At 42.3% G+C, this 18,644-nt stretch overlaps 1 protein-coding gene and 1 pseudogene across 1 annotated transcript in view; one reads left to right on the forward strand and one right to left on the reverse strand.

Moving 5' to 3' along the window:
* LOC149280555 (E3 ubiquitin-protein ligase HUWE1-like) overlaps positions 1 to 16,653 on the reverse strand; it is a gene marked incomplete at its 5' end in the record, with an annotated part of 29,634 nt that extends 12,981 nt beyond the window's left edge. Inside the window, 34 exon segments of the mRNA XM_089500408.1 lie at positions 416 to 594; positions 721 to 949; positions 1,353 to 1,521; positions 1,786 to 1,919; positions 2,162 to 2,275; positions 2,341 to 2,401; positions 2,674 to 2,816; positions 3,219 to 3,391; positions 3,561 to 3,743; positions 3,889 to 4,100; positions 5,667 to 5,722; positions 7,675 to 7,765; positions 8,190 to 8,312; positions 8,474 to 8,701; positions 8,817 to 9,054; positions 9,432 to 9,554; positions 9,732 to 9,948; positions 10,239 to 10,424; positions 10,755 to 10,855; positions 10,985 to 11,118; positions 11,228 to 11,473; positions 11,906 to 12,082; positions 12,295 to 12,352; positions 12,553 to 12,635; positions 12,637 to 12,765; positions 13,033 to 13,124; positions 13,641 to 13,818; positions 14,162 to 14,268; positions 14,620 to 14,700; positions 14,869 to 14,970; positions 15,422 to 15,527; positions 15,954 to 16,094; positions 16,301 to 16,428; positions 16,578 to 16,653. Coding sequence (XP_089356534.1) covers positions 416 to 594; positions 721 to 949; positions 1,353 to 1,521; positions 1,786 to 1,919; positions 2,162 to 2,275; positions 2,341 to 2,401; positions 2,674 to 2,816; positions 3,219 to 3,391; positions 3,561 to 3,743; positions 3,889 to 4,100; positions 5,667 to 5,722; positions 7,675 to 7,765; positions 8,190 to 8,312; positions 8,474 to 8,701; positions 8,817 to 9,054; positions 9,432 to 9,554; positions 9,732 to 9,948; positions 10,239 to 10,424; positions 10,755 to 10,855; positions 10,985 to 11,118; positions 11,228 to 11,473; positions 11,906 to 12,082; positions 12,295 to 12,352; positions 12,553 to 12,635; positions 12,637 to 12,765; positions 13,033 to 13,124; positions 13,641 to 13,818; positions 14,162 to 14,268; positions 14,620 to 14,700; positions 14,869 to 14,970; positions 15,422 to 15,527; positions 15,954 to 16,094; positions 16,301 to 16,428; positions 16,578 to 16,653 — 4,798 coding nt within the window.
* Positions 16,654 to 17,015: 362 nt separating this feature from the next.
* The window catches only part of LOC149280556 (fucose-1-phosphate guanylyltransferase-like), a 2,011-nt pseudogene continuing 382 nt past the window's right edge, over positions 17,016 to 18,644 (forward strand).

Consider the following 18,644-nt stretch of genomic DNA (forward strand, 5'->3'; position numbering starts at 1 on the left):
CTAAAAATGCAAATCAAAGCCTGAAAGCTATTGTATACAGAGATTCATGTAAAAGGTCAAAAGTGATTCAAAAGGGACCTCATAAGCCGTGAATATAAAACTGGTCTGGAACTGCAGATGTGGTGGGGATAGAGATATATTATATTAGGTGTAATTATATATATATATATATATATATTAGTGTAAGCTGAGGAATTGTAATATGATTGCAGAGTCAGTGGCACAAAGTACAGATGAGAGACCAGTAAAAGGCAGACTAATTCATATCTTTTAGAACACCCGACACCATAGAGGGAACGTTGGGACAAAAAATGAGTCTAAGAACTATTCATAGCCCCTTTAATGTCCCAAATCTCAAGAGCCCACAAAATGAAAACCAGAAACACTGCTGTGCTTGATTACTGTTGTCACTTACCAGCCTGGCTGGTGGCTGTGCTCTGATCATGAAAGAAATCATCCAGAAGTTCATCATCAGATCGAGCTATGATGTGGACATCATCATTTCCTACAAGGAGACGCGCCCGGCCTCGGCTCTGAAGAGGAAGGCTACTACTCAGCTGCAAGATATCAGCGGCGGCCGAGGGACCCAGCAACCTTAAAGGAAGCATGAAGCAGTGTTACCATTACCAACTTACTACTCTTACCTAAGAAATCCGAAGAGACCCCTCATTAAATTCCAGCAAACCTACTACCAACTCTTTTTAGACTTCAACAACTTACCTCTGCAATATTAAGGGTGGGTTTGGTTGCCTGTTGCCAGGACAGTGAACATGTATAGTGTGGCCGGTGTTGGTTGTGAGCTGCCGAAGAGTCCGCTGACTTCTACCGATTCCCTGTGCTAGGCGAGTAGTCGACGTCCCTGCACCAAGAGTGAGAGCACTGTGGTCTGCGTGGCGCACCATGAGAGGGTGCGTGGCGGGGATGTTACCAGGAGATGGAGGGATGTCGGCTGCAGGAATTGAGAACACTTTAGAAAAACTTCTCAAACTGATGCCCAAAATCTCCCTCCCTTGTTGGACACCTATAAAGTCAGCCCGTCCATTGCTTCTGCTACACTTTGACCAGAAAGCATCAAGGTAAGGTATTAAGGGCTATATAGACTTGAAAATACAGCTTATATCACAGGCATGAAGGCAAAAATTAAGGCTTTCAAAGCACAGCCAACATGATTTAACAATATGCTACCAGAGAAAGCCACATGTGCTTATCTGAAAAGATCCAAAATGCAGCACTCTTGGTGCGGACGTTTAGAACCTATACATTTTTATGCCTTGCTGACTGAATGATTCCAAAAAACAATGTTCTCTACGTGGAAATGCTATTTCAGACTTCTGCATGACCAAGAATCTTACTTGCGCTGGAAAACATATTGTCAAACTCAATTATGAGGTCGTCCTCTCGGTCAAAACGTTCAAAGCGCACAAGTGGGGAAGCATTCATGTCTGGGTAATCCTCATCCAGCTCCATCTCTGAGCAGTCGTCGTCATCATCCTCGTCTCCTTCTTCACCTTCCTCATCATCCTGCAGGAAGCATATTGGTCAGTATCCTCAGGAGATGCAATGGGTTCATTTACAGAACAGTCAAGCTTGATTTTCTTTATATTTAATATACATATGCATGGTTTAAAGGATATTTCAGAAAATGTTCTTAGCGAGATGTTTCACAAAGCTATTCTCTGTCTGAAACAGAACTAGATTTTCAAGCAAAGACGTCCTCGTCTCCATGAAACATGGAGAATCTTACATTGGTAGGCATTGCCACAGAACTCCATCTTTTACTAATACCTGGTCATCTTCATCTTCCTCTTCTTCCTCCTCCTCCTCTTCTTGGCTGTCATCTTCATCCTCATTGCTGCCACTGCTGTCTTCCTCTTGCGTGTGCTCCTCCTCATCCTCTGGATCAAGGATGTTCATAGAATCTGCACAAATGACACAGAAGGTCCCATTAATCCAACAAACTAATATCTAATCACCTTGACAAAGCTGCTCGTTAGTTTACATGTTCTCATGGAGAACTGTAATACATTCTTGCATTCTGTGAGGGAGAAACAGCCATTACTGCTCAACAGCTGGGAAGCCGCTTTTTGGCTATAAATTGCCCGTAAAATACAAACCTACATACTACCATGAGACTTATTTAATCGTCCATCTGACCACTCACCTTCTCTGTTTGCCTGGAGGGTAGACGCTTGACTAAGGTTAGTCGGAGCCTCATCCATTAACACATCCTCTTGCGATTCATCTTCGCCAACTCTGCTCACTAAATGCAGCAAATGAGGCATACATTTTTTGTAACGTACATTTTTCTAAACGTGCTACAAGAAGATTGGAAACGGTACTTACCTGCAGCTCCATCACGATCTAGAAGCTCATCTATCAAATCTTCAAGCTCATTTTTCACCTATCAAGAAAGGAGTGTATCAAACAAAGGACTCCAAACAGTAATTATACCAACAACTTTAGTCACTTTCTTCACTCCAAAAAGATCACTGTCATTACTTGCACTGAAGCTTTGGCATTTAACCATCACAAGCATCAAATACATTTTTCACATTTTTTTTTTTCAAATGGCTGCAGTTTTTTTTGTGATTTCAACAATTTCTAAAGCCCCTTAATAACTAAAGTCTGATCGTTTATATATATATATATATATATATATATATATATAGTTACCTGCATTGCCTGGTTGGTGAGGACTTCTGGCTGCCCTGCAATAACTACACTATCAGACTCCGTCTCTCCATCCATGTCTCCATCAGTTACTTCAGCCTGGGATACATCTGGATCCTCCTCTTGAGCCTCTGCTCCCGTTTCACCTACATCAAATGGTAAGGAATAAAGTAATGAAGAAAGCAAATCAGGGCATGTAACTTGCACACAAAGACAGGGAATTAAGGCGTCTCTTGGGTAGTTTCCAACATAACGTCAGTTTAAGCTCAAATTGAGCTCAAAGAAGGCAAACACGGCTCTCAAAACCATTGCTTTGTGTTATATGAACCATGTCATTTTTAGCTGGTCATTGATAGATCTACCTCTATTGATGTAACTTTACCTTTGCTCAACACAAATTTTAAGGCAGCTTGTGGCACCTACCCACTGGCTCATGACTCCATCAAATACATTTAAGTAATTACATTTGTGGGGCACAGTTGCTGGCGGTGGATGCAGCCGGTGCAGTTCTGTCTACCCGTGAAGAGTACATACAATGATTACCATACCTGTGTCTGGTTGGTTACTGTTGGGGTCTCTGGAGGCTCCATGGGTGTCCTGTTCTGATTTATTCTTTCCTGATGCTCCTTTACTACCAAACAGGCTGCTAGGCTGGTTGACAATCCGAGACAAAGTCTCTAGAGGTTTAAGGGCTGCATTTACAGTGTTGGCCATATTTGGGCTGCAAGAACAACAGAAAAAAACAGTTTTATGCACAACAAAGATGCAGGACAACCCAGGGTCTTCACAGACTGTTTAACCGTGTCCCTGCCCTCAAGTGCATTTAACTGCATTAAAGCAACCCAACTGCATTAAACAGCCTTAACACACTTAAACGTTAAGTTGTTCACCTGGAGAGATCAAGGCTGTGAGGTACCCGAGCCAAGTCGCTGACAAGGCCCTTCTTTAGAAACAGTCGGATGATGTTGTTCATTCCATTGTGTTGCGTTTTGGTTGTTGCACTGCTATAGAAGCTGGAGGTCGATGGGCAGGACTCCATGATGGTGCTTATAATACACATTACTGCCTGTAACCTGGAAGACAAAATGACAGAAGGTCTAGCCCCTTAAACGCACTACTTTCTGCGGCACTATGTTAATGAGCCATAGACTTTATTCTAGTACTCTACAAGACTCAAAGGCCATACACAGAATCTAAAAAACACGCCACGCTTCCTACCTGGCATGTTTTTCTGTGCTTTCTGCCATAGCTAATGCTCGACCAAGGGCCGCTTTGACCTCATTAACAAGCGCCACCTGGGCATCAGTCCCACTTCCAGCAGCAGCAAGGCTAGCAAGGAAAAGGCGCGCCAGAGCTGGAGTGTCCTTGTCTTCTGCATTTTGTGTGTGTGGCAAGAGGTGGTCCAAAACAAAAGCCAGCACACTACAATCCTACCAATACACGGCTGAACCACTTCCAGCAGCTTAATCAGAACATTCAGGATGCCGCTCGTCTCCACAATCCGGGCACACGGCAGCTTCAGCTCCTGACCAGACAAAACGTTAGGATCACCAGTTACTCTTACATCAAACGAGAAGACATTATCAAACGTAATACAGTACAGCCTTACCGGACTTTTCAAATGAGGTTGGTTTCTGGTTATTTGTCATTAACAGCTTAAATGTGTTACTATTCTGAAGCTTTCACGTCACACTCACTGCGGTATTACAACAATATATTACAACATATAAAACACACATTATTAATACCCTACTGACTAAGTGACTTTGCCACCAATGAAAAAAATTTAGAGATTTCCCTTTTAAGTGTATTACATAAATTACATACACACCAATTTAAATAGAGTGGGTGTATTTGTTTTTTGGGAGAAAAATGAAAGAATACATAACTGCAGCTGTTTTTTTAGGCAAAAGGTCACCATATTTTACACTCGCGTTATGTATTCTTGCGTGCTGAAATCCAGGCGTCTGTAATATACTGTAATACGTTACTAGATTCATCGGTCATCATAAAGGAAAATACTATTATTTTTCCTCATCGGTTTCTTAAATACTATCCTAAAATTTTAAAGAAACTTTTCAATTATGCTGAAATCCCTTGCACTAATTTTTCCACCATTCATCATAATGACCTCATTCCCTCAAATTCTGTAATATCATGTTTTTCCTTCAACCCATAAACACTGAAAGCAGCTCAGGAAACATCTAGAATGCACAAGAGGCAGGAGGAGAATAAATTAGCTCATAACATTTTGAGTATTTTACCTGGAAGTCTATGGAAAATACCATGTTCCTAAATAAAGCTGGCTTCTAAATTTCTTCTCACTTGCTCCAATTTTGAGCATCCCCTTACGAAAAATTACTGCAGTTTTTTCTAAAGTAATACTGCAGTTTTTTGGACATGAAAAAACTGCAATACTGCACTTTTACTGCAGTATTACTGCACATTTACTGCACTTTTACTGCAGTATTACTGCACATTTACTGCACTTTTTTTTTTATACTGCAAACCTACAGTTGTACTTCAAAGTACTGTAGCTTTATTGCATTTGTACTTCCGTACAAAAATAACTGCAGTACAACTGCAGTACAGTGAAGTACAAATGCAGTAAAAGTGCAGTAAATGTGAAGTAATACTGCAGTAAAAGTGCAGTATTGCAGTTTTTTCATGTCCAAAAAACTGCAGTATTACTTCAGAAAAACTGCAGTATTTTTTTTGTAAGGGTCAATTTGGCCGCCATTACACCAAATGGGGTAACGGTGCATTTGGTCATCCACCTGGAGTTTCATGGGCAAATTCACAATTGAGGTTATGAAAATTTCGGCTTCTTCACGTGATCACAGTGTCTGAACACACAGAAACATGGAATGATATGGCAGATATGAACCATGTAGTCTGCATCTCCTCCTCCTTTCTAATAAAAGGAAATGCCAACATATTATCTGACTTTGACGCAGCTGTACCTATCTGGGAACACTGTGTAAATTTCCATTTACTTTGTAAATACTTTTGTATAGTTGTGTTAATTTCCATAAATGTTGCTTAATTTCAGCTGCAGTATTACAAAAGCAATGATTGTCTTACTATGGCATTGGCTTTATCTGGGTTTCAATGTGGGCTCATGGAGTTCATGGAGCAGTGCAATGACATGTGGATCATTTCCCAATCCACGTCAAATGTGTTAAAATAGGAAATTTTTGGACACCAAGCTTAGTTTTTAAATTTTTTTTTCATTTTTTGAGAGTATCAGCCACCTTCTATCAAGTCACAGGTATATATTATAAATGTCATTTTTCCCCCAAATGTTATTTCTTTAAGTTTATGGTAACTGATCTTAAGAAAAAAGGAGAAACTACACAGCTGCCCATATTTTCCTATTAGTGAAACTGAACAAACAGAAAATTTTTATAAATCATTTAAAGAACTTGCTCAGCATTCTACAATCCGAGGCTGCACAACTGCCACTTATTGTCTTCTTCAAATCTAATTCCTTTGTTTGGAAACAGATTATGTGTTTCAGGGATGATTCAGCACAATCTGAACAAAAAATAGAAGTAACAGAGTTAGTACAAGGTGACTCATCCGAAAAACGAGTTTTGGTATTGCTGTTGAGGCTCCAGATTAAACAGGACAACACCCCGACCATTAAATGTTCTGTCCTGGAATGAACGGTGCATTAAACTCTTACACTAGGAAAAAGAGACCCTATATCCTAAAAACAGTAGAAGATGTTGTAGAAACTTTGACAAAAAACAACTTTCCGCATTGTGTTACATAGAAGATATAGAACTGTTGTGTACTGAAGATTTCATAGAAAGTAGGAAATTTACAAGGAGTTCATGGAAATGAAAAGCAGACTGCCACATTTTAGACATGTATGAGAGAACAGCATGTTTAATGGAACTGCAACTTTACTTGCTGTATATAACATTAAAAAGGCTAGGGTGTCGGAACAATATTCAATCTATTTTTTTTTTTTAATCCACTGATAATAATGGATATATACCTAAAATATAAAAATCTTCCACATTAGTTAAACGAGATTCCCAAAGGTCAGTTTTTATGATTGAGATGTAATTGTAGTTCTAAGACATTATACAAAGAACAAACTGGTAAATTAAAGAAAAAAAAAAAATTCTACAAAAATAGACAAATTGAGGAAGTCCCAAGAGAAACTATTTAGGGATCAAAATCATAGAAGTAGAGAAGATATTGAAAATGTGCATTTTCTTTTCTTTCCCAATATGACACACACTCCTTTCAAATTGGAAATATTATTAAAAACAATTGGTCTATACTTTTAAAGCACACAGTCGTGTACAAAGGATCCTTCCAAGAACAGCAAAGAAGTATCAATGTACAAACTTTGCTGAGCGCCTCTTTTGCGTACACTCTGTGCATAACACTCTGGGAGACATTGCAAGGAGGAGGCCTAATCCACACATAGTCTTAAACGTGAGATTATTTTGAATAGTATTCTAGCTACAGCTCAAGAGTTTTAGGGTTTGTACACCAGCCCTTTAATTTCTGCTGCCTCTAGGCTCTACTCATGATAGATGGGTGTGACAGATGGATAGGGTGTTCCTACAGCCTATGCAGGGCCGGCCCTACAATGGAGCCGACTGGGGCAATTGCCCCAGGCGGCACTTCAGAAGGGGCGGCACTTTGCCGCCCCAAGCGTTTTTTTTTTGTTTTTTTTGAAGCGGAGGAGAGAGAGAGGGGCACCGAGTGGTTTTCGCTTAGCCGCTCGGCGCCCCTCTCTCTCTCCTCTGCGGCGAGTTTCCCTGTTCGGTCTCTGTGCCGGCTTGTAATGCAGAGCGCCGGAAGTGACGGGAATTTCCGGCGCTCAGCATTACAAGCCGGCACCGTGGCAGCACAGGGAGACTCGCCGCAGGACTGTTTAAGGGTAAGTACAGGTGGGGGGCGGGTAGATAATGCCGCCCCCCCTCGGCGGGGGGCGGCATTTTAAACTTCGCCCCAGGCGGCGTTAAGTCTTCGGCCGGCCCTGATCTTGTCCCAACGACATGGCAATGGCTCTCAGCATCTGATCTTCCTCTGATATACTCAACAACAGATACCCGTGAGCTGGGCTGCTCTGCAGAATGGGGAGTCAGGGCATGAGTGTAAGGGTGTACAAGCAGAGGAGAGACATCAAGAACCCGGTGGAGCTCGGGAACGCTGGAGTAGAATGGGGAAGAGGGAAGCTACTGCAGCTCGGCCAGGGGAACCAATCTTTCAATGACAGGGAGACGGGCCAACCTTTTCTACTCTGGCTACTGCCCCTCTTCAAATTTTAGTCAGTTGTCTATGACTTGACTAGGACCGCCTGCACTATCACACGCGTGTGCTACATCTAACCTGTATAGCGGCACGGAGAAGCCTGCGGTAGAAAGGGGAAAGGAATGGACGACAGGGAAGGAGATGTGATGAGGATACAGGAGGGAAGCAGAACCGGACCACACTCATGTGAAGGGTTGGGGGGGGAATAAGTTGAGGAAACGTTCACCCTGCACACTTACCCGTACAACTCCACCAATGAGAGGAGGAGGGTGGGTGAGGAGGTACTCTGTGGCTTGCTCCATGGTACTGGTGTTAAGCAAAGCTTCCATGGCATGTTCCCGCGTGAATCCCGTATCAATGAGCTATAGAGAGACGATTGTATGGTTAGGAGACGGCATTCAGTCTAATCAGCAGAAGCAGCATGCTGACAACACTTGTTCCAATTTCAGCTGACAGCTACAATGTAAAAGGTTTACTTAAGGCCAAGATTGCCGCAGACAAGAAAATAAAGTACTATTCCCACCTGCTGAAGTTGTTGCTGGTTCACTTGAGGCTCTCGCCTCGCTCCACTTTCGTCTTGCTGACCCTCTTCTTCCCGACTACCCTCACGCTCTTTGCTCATCCGCTCACGAATCACTGGCTCCCCTCGCAGTATGTGGCATAAGATAGCTAGCATGGACTCAGCCATACGACCACCATATACTTTTAAAGGTTTTCTATTCCAAAGGTTCTTGATGCAGGTGAAGGCTGCCTGTAAGCGACAAAATATGGAATACTGTTAGGTACACTGATCACAGCCAAACAAAGATTCCAAGGCGCAGGTAGATACCATATCCCAACAGCAGCAGGAAAGGTGTAATTTTTACCTTTTGCGTGACTACAAGGAAGCGCAATGAGCTGAACTGAGGGTAGTTCTGTCCTCCGGGTAACTTGGTTGGTGGCAGGGAGTGAGGAGACTCCAGGACTGTGGTAGGATTTACCATCTTTTCCACCAGCATAAGCCAAGCATCCAGGAATTCGCCCGTGCCATCCGGCAGATCAGAGTGTTCCAAGCCCTCCGACACCGGCACTCTGCCACCCATAGAGAGGGCCCAGTTAAAGGTTCTAAATTTTAAAACAAATGTGTTAGAGTGAAAGTGTACGTTGTTCTAGTTTTTCAAAATGATGCTTCCAGATGTTTCATATGGACATTAAATCAAGGAACATTCTATTAACAAGTATAAAAGTAGTCACTGTGTTGGGAATGTATTGGCCAATTACACTAATGGAAACATACTTTTTCACCATTTACGTTCTAAAAATCAGCCAGTAGCAGGTAGAAGTCAGGTGCATGATGGGAAATGTGACGTTGAAGTATATGAAAACAAAAACATGTAACTTCCCCATTTGGAACGTGTTAAAGCAAAATATATTTCTGAGGCCTCGGAAAGTCTTTGTTCTGTCTCCCGTGAGTCGCTACAGGTAGCAGGCGGCTCACTTACTCAAAGAGAGCGTTGTGTCCACCGGAGCAGAGGAATTTCTGCAGCATAAGATGATACGGATATTTCCTCTCGTCAAACAACATGGGAGAGGTGAAGCCAACGGAGCAGATAAAAAAGGTTAACCTGAACAACACAGATGTACAATGTTAGACAAATCAAATTTAAAGAGACATCTTATATTTACCAGCCTATTACTATTTCTAATTAACCAAATCACCACCCAAAATCCAACATCCTTCAGTTAAGAGATTAATACAAAGTAAGCTTGTCACTTGTGAACGAGACCCGTGTAGCACAAACCTGAACCTGGGAGTTGGTGTGTATGGAGGAGGCTGCCACGAAAGTCCCTTCGTCAGTAACTTTGTGAGTGCGGACGCCGTAGAGCGCGCGGCTGGGGTCGGGGCTGTGGTGGTGCTGGCTGCATGGTGACTTCGCCTTTGGCGCACAGGAGACCCAACACAGAGTTTGACCAGTAGGCCAAAAAGTTCAGCCAGGGCACGACCGAGCCGCGAAGATGCTAAAAAAATAAAAACATAAATATGAATAAATAAATCAAAATAAAAATGATGTTATATTGTGCTCTACATATTAGATTTCTGCTTAAGGTTCATATCCATGCTTCTGTTAGTGTACTCTACTTATTGGCAAGTATAGCAGGTACAAGCTTTATGAACTATTTGAAGGTTCATCAAGATCAGCCCTATCATACCCAGCATGTATTTTTATAAACTTATAAAAAAAAAAAAAAATCTAAATCGATACGTAATTTAATAAACTACTTCCATGTAAAACATATTTTATAAATACCTGATAATAATGGTTTAATCTGTTTGATTCTGGCAGCCATTGCTGGGGTGATCTTTGGTTTCCCCTTGGGGTCCGACGCGCTGGGTTCATCTGTTTCCATGGGCGCCAACGCATCCCCATCAAGTCCAATACCTTCTAGTAAGCCGGTGGCTTCCTCACCGACAGCACTCACCTCGGGTTCACCTTCTGTAACACAGATACGATGGCTTATACATATAGAGTATACACTATACACTATATTAAAATATGCACTTCTGCATAAAATATTTAACTTTTTATACAAGAAATATAGTGAAAGTCATCCATGAAACCATGCAACAATATTGTAGATGCCTAATATCCAAGACAACTGTGCATAGATGTCTTAAAGAAATACTTATTATACCCTGGATATGTGGCCTTGTGTATAAAATATTTTACTTAAATATGTTACTTAATTGCCATATGTCATGGCACCGGGCCAGGTTTGAACCAGAAACATCTCAGAATGAGTTTAAGAAGTGTAAGAAAACATACCTGCCCTCTTTGTTCCCTGGGGCAAGGCACTTGCTGCCTTCTCCTCTTTGGGAGCCAACTTCTGCATGTCTGCCTGACCAAACTCACAGCCAGGTGGCAAGCTGTCAAAAAAAGTACAAGGTTGGTAAGTAAATGGCAGAACCTCGACTCAAATGTAGATTTCTGACCACAAACACTATGAAAAGCAAACAGTTCTGGGTATGGGAAACAGAAGAATCACATACGCGTACCTGTTAGGAGTACAGAGAGACAGCAAAACAGTGCTTTCCCAAACAAGAGAGCAGTACAGCTGACTCAGCTTATTCAGAACATTGAGACCCAGTTGAGAACCCCACTGGTTGACAGAGATGGCACGGATCTCACTCTGTGGAGAAGAAAAGAAATATGGCAATTAAGAGCACGCAAAAGCAACACTGCTGCCTCGGAAAACATGAAAAACAAAATGTTTAGACCCACCCGGTCGGGGCCCTTACCTGTCCCACTCTGCACGTGTGTACAAACATCATGATGTATGCATGGGCTGCAGTTAATGCGTGGAGTAGGGGGGTAGCCTGAGCAGACAGAGTGGCATCTGCTACATTTCCAGCACATGCCAGCTCCCTTAACAGCACTGAGCCACCGGGGGCCTCAATAGGCCGATGCAATGGGTCCAGCGAGGAAAGAATGGAGTCCAGCTGGAGAAGCCCTTCTTGGAGAACCTTAGGCTCATGAGACAGAGTCTAGAAAGAGGGGAGATGTTGTCTATTAACAGTCCTGGAACTTCTGCTTGTATTTATTTTCTGGCCATTAACAAAAAACAGAACTACCGAGAATATAAACATCAAAGACATTGTCCAGCTAGCCTGCCCATAATATAGTACTGGGCTGACAGGTTGCCCAAGTATTACAGCATTTTGTGGCAGTACAGCTATGCTATAGACACTCGTTCGTAGATTTGGACCAGTATTTTTGGGGTTTTTTTTTTTTCTCTTTTAGGAGAACCCTCGCTGGGCCATCCAGCACAATGATTTTTAGCTACAACCCCATTGGCTGCAAGTAGGCTAGGATTTCTAGACATTTCTGCAGGTGGTCCAGATTGATCTGTCTGAGTCAATCAAGGCTTGGTGTTTAACAACCACGTATTAGAATAAATGGAAACAAATGTTACTTACCAATATTGATTTGCAGACACCTGCCACAGCTTGGCAGGCAGCAGAGGTAGGGAAGTCAATAGGTAGATTAGGCAGACCAAGGATGGTGACCAGAGGCAGGAGACCCTTCTGACTCACAAACTCCTGACAGTGATCGTCCGTTGTGTTATTACTTAGAATGGATTCCACAAATTTCATCTGTGAATTGGTAAGTTTTTCAAGTCATTTGGAAAATTCACAGATATGAGTAGCTTCGCATAAAATTTTACTGAAACATTATTTAAAAATCTTTGGTCCAATATTGTACCAAAATGGTTAAAATCAGGGTTGTAAATTTGTGGGCTATAATCGGGAGCCCTTGAGCCCTGCGCTCTTACACATCGGCTCTATTACACTATTTCTAAACTCACCACGTTGAGAATATAATCCATCAGAGGAATCGGGATTCTCTCTTCAGTTCCCACAACACTATGAGAGAAAAGGCAAGTTAACATATGAGGTCCAGCAAGAGCTTAAGAATAAAAATTCAAGTTTATTAGATATGAGTCTCTTATTATAAATTATCTTAGTTTAACCCAGATTAATAACAGATTAATGTCTGATATGAAGTCTGGAACAAAGTTTACAGGTCACAACTCCAGAGCTAGCAGCACACATGGTAAACTTACTGCGGACTTGGCTCAACTTCACTCTGTTGGTTTGCAGTGAAGCTCTGCATTGCTTGAACCTCCTCTTCTTCCTCGTCCTCGCTTAGAAGCCTCTTCGGCCGCGTGGTTCGAACGTGGTGGAGGAGCTGTGGCCGTGCCGTCAGCTTTCTGAATTGATGGCTTCTGACAAATATACTTCGGGTCCCTACCAAGATTGCATATTTCTTCTAAAATCTAAAAAAAAAAAAAAAAAAAATGATTCAAAAAAGACTGAAGACATGCATGCCCAGTATCCATGACTATGAGTCAATTTGTTAATCTCCAACAAAACAGACGCAAATCCAAATGGTTAAACACTTAAGAGGATCTAGAAAATGGCAAAGGGAAACCCGAATGTTCCAAGTCTGTGCAAGAACATAAAACAATCAATATTTAAACAAGTCGATAACCCCCTGCTAGGAAGCGCCCTACAAACCCCACCGGGACATGCAAACACCTTACCTTAATAATAGCGGTGGTAGCATCGGTTTTTAGTGTGGGCTGGTGCCTCATCAGTTCATCGACAGCACTGCCCAGGTTAGAGGCTGTATCGCCTGCAGGAGACCGGAGAGAGGTCAAAGCTGGAAGAGACCACGGGCCTCTTAATCCCTCGGCTAGAGACCTGAAGAGCGCTGATCCACGCTGCATGCAGGTCTCTTCAGCAGGGGTTAGAGGAGGGTTAGGGAATTTTGGGGGGTGCCATTGACAGCTCATTCTGGTTAGGGGGCAAACATGTGGAAACAAATGGGAAACACTGGAGCTGCTAAATGGAAACACCAGTTAACTGAACAAAAGGTATTTTAAGCCAAGAAACCTTAATGCATAAGAATAAGTAAAGACCGTCCAAATGAGCACCACGTCTCCCATCAAGGAAAACCAGAATCAGGATTATAAAACCAGAAAGGGTCAGTAATCTATCACAAAACATGCACAATGAGTAGGGGGGACAGCCTGCATATGCAAAACAAACATCCAAGGTGTCGTGGTCTACGAGTCGTTAAATAGTCCTTTTGTCATGGAAGAATTTGGTCAGTCTTTTCTGCAACGCCGGTTGGTCAGCGTAGTCTTACCTAGAGGGTCTGAGCTCCTCCGCCTCCTCATGGCAGGGAGGTAATCGGGTGAAAGCAATACTTTGAAAAGCCGTTCAAAAGGTTGACATTGCACAAAGGACTGCAACCCCCGGGCATTTAGACACAGGGCACTGAAGACATTGGGCAGAGAGCCTAGAACTTCCCTGGTTGCCGGAACCTGCAACAAAAAAAACACAAAACGGCGTCCTAGTATTTCAAAGGGAAATTAAACTGAAAACTTAATGCTGAAGGATATCAGTGTTTGGCCCAATTTGTTGCCCACAAGTTTTTCTTTACTAAATCTTGTATTTTATGATATGCATTACAATTAAACAAAAAGTTATTTAACCAACGGGTTTTTATGGTCACCGATATAAAATTTGATAGCACACAAGTATTTTCATCAGGTTATTAGATATAATTAAAAAACATGTTGTCATGTTGGTCACTCTTGGGGCAGATAAAATACAGCTGAACTGGGCAGCTTGATATTCTGATGACTCTGAAGTTTAATGACTTACATCTTTGATAAGGAGAGCATGAAGCATCACATCTGTTAAGCCATTGTCCTGAAGAGAAGACAGTAAAGACGGCTCTTGGAACACAAACACTGTTACTACTTCAGTAGCTACAGAAAGAACACAAAAATCAAGAGTCAGTCAAACGGCACAAATAGTCTGGGTCAATATCCACTACAGTTCTCATTAAATGAAGCAAGTATGCTATTTTTATTTGAAACACATAGCGATTCCATCCCAAACAGTTCTCAAGCTACAGGTTTCACGCTGAACCAAACTGATGACCACATCCCAATGTATAATATCACTGCTTACACATTTATCTATAGTCCTGAATCTTCCCAGCAGAGGGGCTTACAGTTCAGCTCCATTGTTTTTTTGGAACGGCTAGCAGCGTTACTCACTGATAAAGCACTAAATTCACAAATAATAAAAAAGGTGCAGGACCTGGGTTTACTTACCAAGTAAGAAAAGGGAAGGGCCGTAGTACTCGGCATTGCTGATTATGTGTTTCAGGGATGTGGGAAGAGTTCCATCCATCACTGAAAATAATATGATGTTAGTGATGCATAAGCAATAAGTGTGCCAACAGATGTACAGAATAATTTTGATGTAGATGGGGGTTCCAATGAGTTTATATTTACACACATACGGTTTCATGGTCAGTTTATGTCATGCACTAATTTGTCAACCATTTTATGAAGACCTACCATGACGAATACCATCTGAGAAGGCTGGATCCTGAATTGCCTTCTTCAAGAAATTCAGCATAGACTTCAAGAGAGCTGCTCTCTGGGGAATGCACTGCACTCCTGCAACATCAAATACAATCAGAAATGAAGTAAATGCACTTTGGGGGCCCTTATTTAGGCAGAAAAAATAAAATAAAAAAAACAGGAACTTAAAAGTCCGGTCAGTTACCTGAGCGGGTAGACCCTACACTCCCAGTGCTGAAGCTTGTACCAGGAGGACGCGAATCTGCAGAAGTGGAAGGTCCAGGACTGGCCTCCATTGCCACATCAGTAACTAAAATCAAGTAGAATGTAAACTTCAGGTACTTCTCAATCTCAGAACTTTGTAGATATTTTAAACATATTAAAACATGCTTTTCTCTATTGGGGTTAATCAGAAAAAATTAATCAGGTCTTGCAATACGAATGTTAAAAGAGGAACTACAGTGATTCTTGTAAGCTAAAACAAAAGCCTCAAACTCTCCAAGAAGTATTCAAGGATAAAAAAATGAAAAGGCTTTAAATGTCTTACCTTCCATATCTGTCTCCATCTCTTGACCCTCCTGAACAGTGCTAGGGCGTTGGTTTCTTGGTTTGTTGACAAATGGGGACTCTTTCCTACACAGGTCAACTTCATGCTACAATTGAAAAGGCACACTGGCTATAAGAAAGACTAACTTGGTGTCCTAACAAGAGATCTACTACTTATACTGTGCTAAACACAGAAGTTATAACTAAAGCAAAAGGAGGATCATTAGGAATCTAAATATTTCCTGATTGTAGTTAAACGTCAATCAGGACAAGTTTTACTTTACTCATTTGTCAGGGGGAGTTTAATTCTGGCGTGTGACACAAAAAGAGGTATCAAGTGGGCTAGTGTCTTGCCAATGAAACATTTTTTAAAGCATGGTCTTTTGATTAAAATCCAAGCTTTAGAACACTGCAGAACATTAACTGAAACAGGGTTTGAAAAGACCATGGAATCCAAAGGACTTTAATATAACGCATGAGCAAAGCCTTAGATGAGAAGTGTTAACCCTTGAAAAAAACTGTTGTGAACTCACCTCTAATCTGTAAATAAATATGGTCAGACCACTGCGGGACTGAAAGGCTGCCATGTCCAAGTTTGTAATGAGGTCAACAACTCTCACAGCTCGCGTCACAAATGTGATCTGGTCCTGCTCGTCACCAAGGAACTTGATCACCTGAGATGTACAAAGATACATATATATATATATATATATATTTTTCAGCATAGAGAAATGTGGAGAGCTATGGCCACAACGGCACATCTAAAGGATCTTTCGACTCAAGCCTTGCTATGAATACCTTGCACATACTACAAGTTTACCCTGAAAAAGCCAGCAATACGGAAATGGTAGGTTAGCATAAAACATTCCCACCGGCATACCTTTAGAAGTGCTTCCATCATGCCACAGGAAACCAGCGCTTCTCCGCCAGCGTCATAGCTGGCCAAGTGATACAAAAAGGAAAAGAGGGCAGTGGCAAACTGGTGTGGGTATGGATCCATGGTTGGGTCTACAAAAAGAAAAAAAATCCTATGAAAACAAAGCTCTTTCACTAACAGTTCTCACTTTTTGTTTCTGTTAAATGTGATTTATACAATAAGAGGCTAATCTATAAAATGGAGGGTATAAAATCAGGTATAAAATGAGGTCCCTACTCACCAATCATGGCCTGAATACAGTTACGGACTAAAACAGGGAGGAAGCCATGGTAGGAGGCAGTGCCAGTACAGTCTATGATGTGCAGAGTATGACATCATATATCATCACTTTTCTCATCCCTGTATGAAGGAGAGCGGGGACCTCCTAAGGGTGGGGCCTGGGATGAAAGCTCCGCTTGCTCCATGTAAGGAATGCTGGGGCACTTTTTGGGTGGACAGAGGTTAAAACAAGATGTCTCTATATGCCCCTAAATATAAAGTCAAAAATGATTTAAAGGTGGGGTATATGCCGTAAGTAGGCACAGGGTGTACTGAGTGGGTGGCCATACATGAAAATGGGCTGTGGTGGGCGTGGCCTCCACAAGAGCACACCCACTCACCACCTATGGTGCATGCGGGAAGTTTCAAAATTCAGGAACTGTTTAAAAATTCATGCAACATGGTACACACCCAGGAGTTCTGCGGATACGCCCTGGAGGATCAAAAGAGCCGTACGTGACGTGACCATTTTGTTAAGTAAGTGATGTAGAAGTTTGAGATGGTTTTGTGACAGTTTTTAACCTTTTGCTATCGGGAGGTCAGTATGCTATAGGCAACTGCCCCCCCCCCCGTTTCCTGTTATGAAACAAAGTATAGATATAAAGCAGCCAACCAGGAAGTAGAGTCCAGGTGCATGATGGGGAAGGGCAAGATCTTTGAAAAGGAGGCAGGAAATGTTTGTAGAAACGCATTGTTACAAATACCGTAAATAAAACCGCTGAACGAATTTCTGATTAACCGCCAGGTCATCTATGGAGTCCCCCGAGCTTTGCCTGCTCGCCCCATCAGGCTGGCAGGGTAAATAAAGGGGTAGTAATACCCAGAATTGTTTCTAAGGGTACCAGGACTTTGGGTAACAAGGCTCTGGCCAAAAGATACATACATGGATAAAAAATATAGACTTGTGGTCATACGAGAAGATCCTGAGAACATCCATTGAAGAGGACTAATGACAAAGGTTAACACAAGTTGTTAAACTGTTTTGTCCTTTTATTCTTTTTCTTTTGCAGGTGGTTATAGTCAACAATTACCAAATGCAAGCGCACTGGGGAAAATATTCACAGCCTTGCCTCTTGGAAACCCGATTTACCAAATACTGGAGCTCAAATTAGCTCTATATGTCGATTTTCCGGGGAATATGAACCCGGGGGTGGTGGTTACCTGTGCGCACGACATTGAGCTGTACAGCGGCGGGGATTTCCAAGTAAGATTTGACCGAAACGGGATTATTGCTTTAGCTCATCCATCAACGCTAAGCATAGGTACCACTCATGGAGTGTTTGTCCTAGACCCACCGGGTCACGCGTACCAAGACCTGGAATATAGAACCTGCGCATCTTACCTACATAAGCCTTCCATTCAAAAGATGTGGCAATCAGGAGCCGTAAACACCCGAGGAGATTGTTCAGGTCCTCATCTCGCCTCGGAAGTGGTTTATACGGATAGTTTGTTTTACATGGATCACGGGACAGCTAAATTGTTGACTGGATTCTTCCAAGAATTGGGGGACGTTGGGTGTGAGATTGACGCATACGGGGACTTTTTACAGGCCCTCGGCCCCGACGCTACTTTGGAGTACCGCTAACGTTTCGAAGGCAGAATCCAAATTAATCGAAGTCCGAAAAAAGATCTACTTTCTCCTGCGAGGAACACCTTTTACGGTGATAGCGTTGAATAAGTCAAAGTTCTACCACGTAGGAACCATGGAAGAATATATCTATCACTTAACTGATGACCCCGTCCTCGGGGCCGAACTTGGGTTTCAGTCCAGCATTTTTAGCATCTTTCCAGATCGAGATGAAAACGGGAAAGTATGCGTCATTCAAAGCGTACTGGATACAAAGACCCGTGTCTTGCCGTGTTCCATGATTGAATATTCCAGGCTTGGTCCTGATGTTTCTGTGGGCGAATACTGCATCGTAAGTAACTTGTGTATAAACTGCGGATCCAACATACCTGACAAAACCTTCCTTAGTTCGATAAGTTTGATGATCGACGGGCAACCAATGTACGCAACCACCCTCTTTGG

This window comes from Sceloporus occidentalis, unplaced genomic scaffold (assembly GCF_023333645.1).
Source record: "Sceloporus occidentalis isolate IW3139 unplaced genomic scaffold, rSceOcc1.0.p SCAF_154, whole genome shotgun sequence".
NCBI lineage: Eukaryota > Metazoa > Chordata > Lepidosauria > Squamata > Phrynosomatidae > Sceloporus > Sceloporus occidentalis.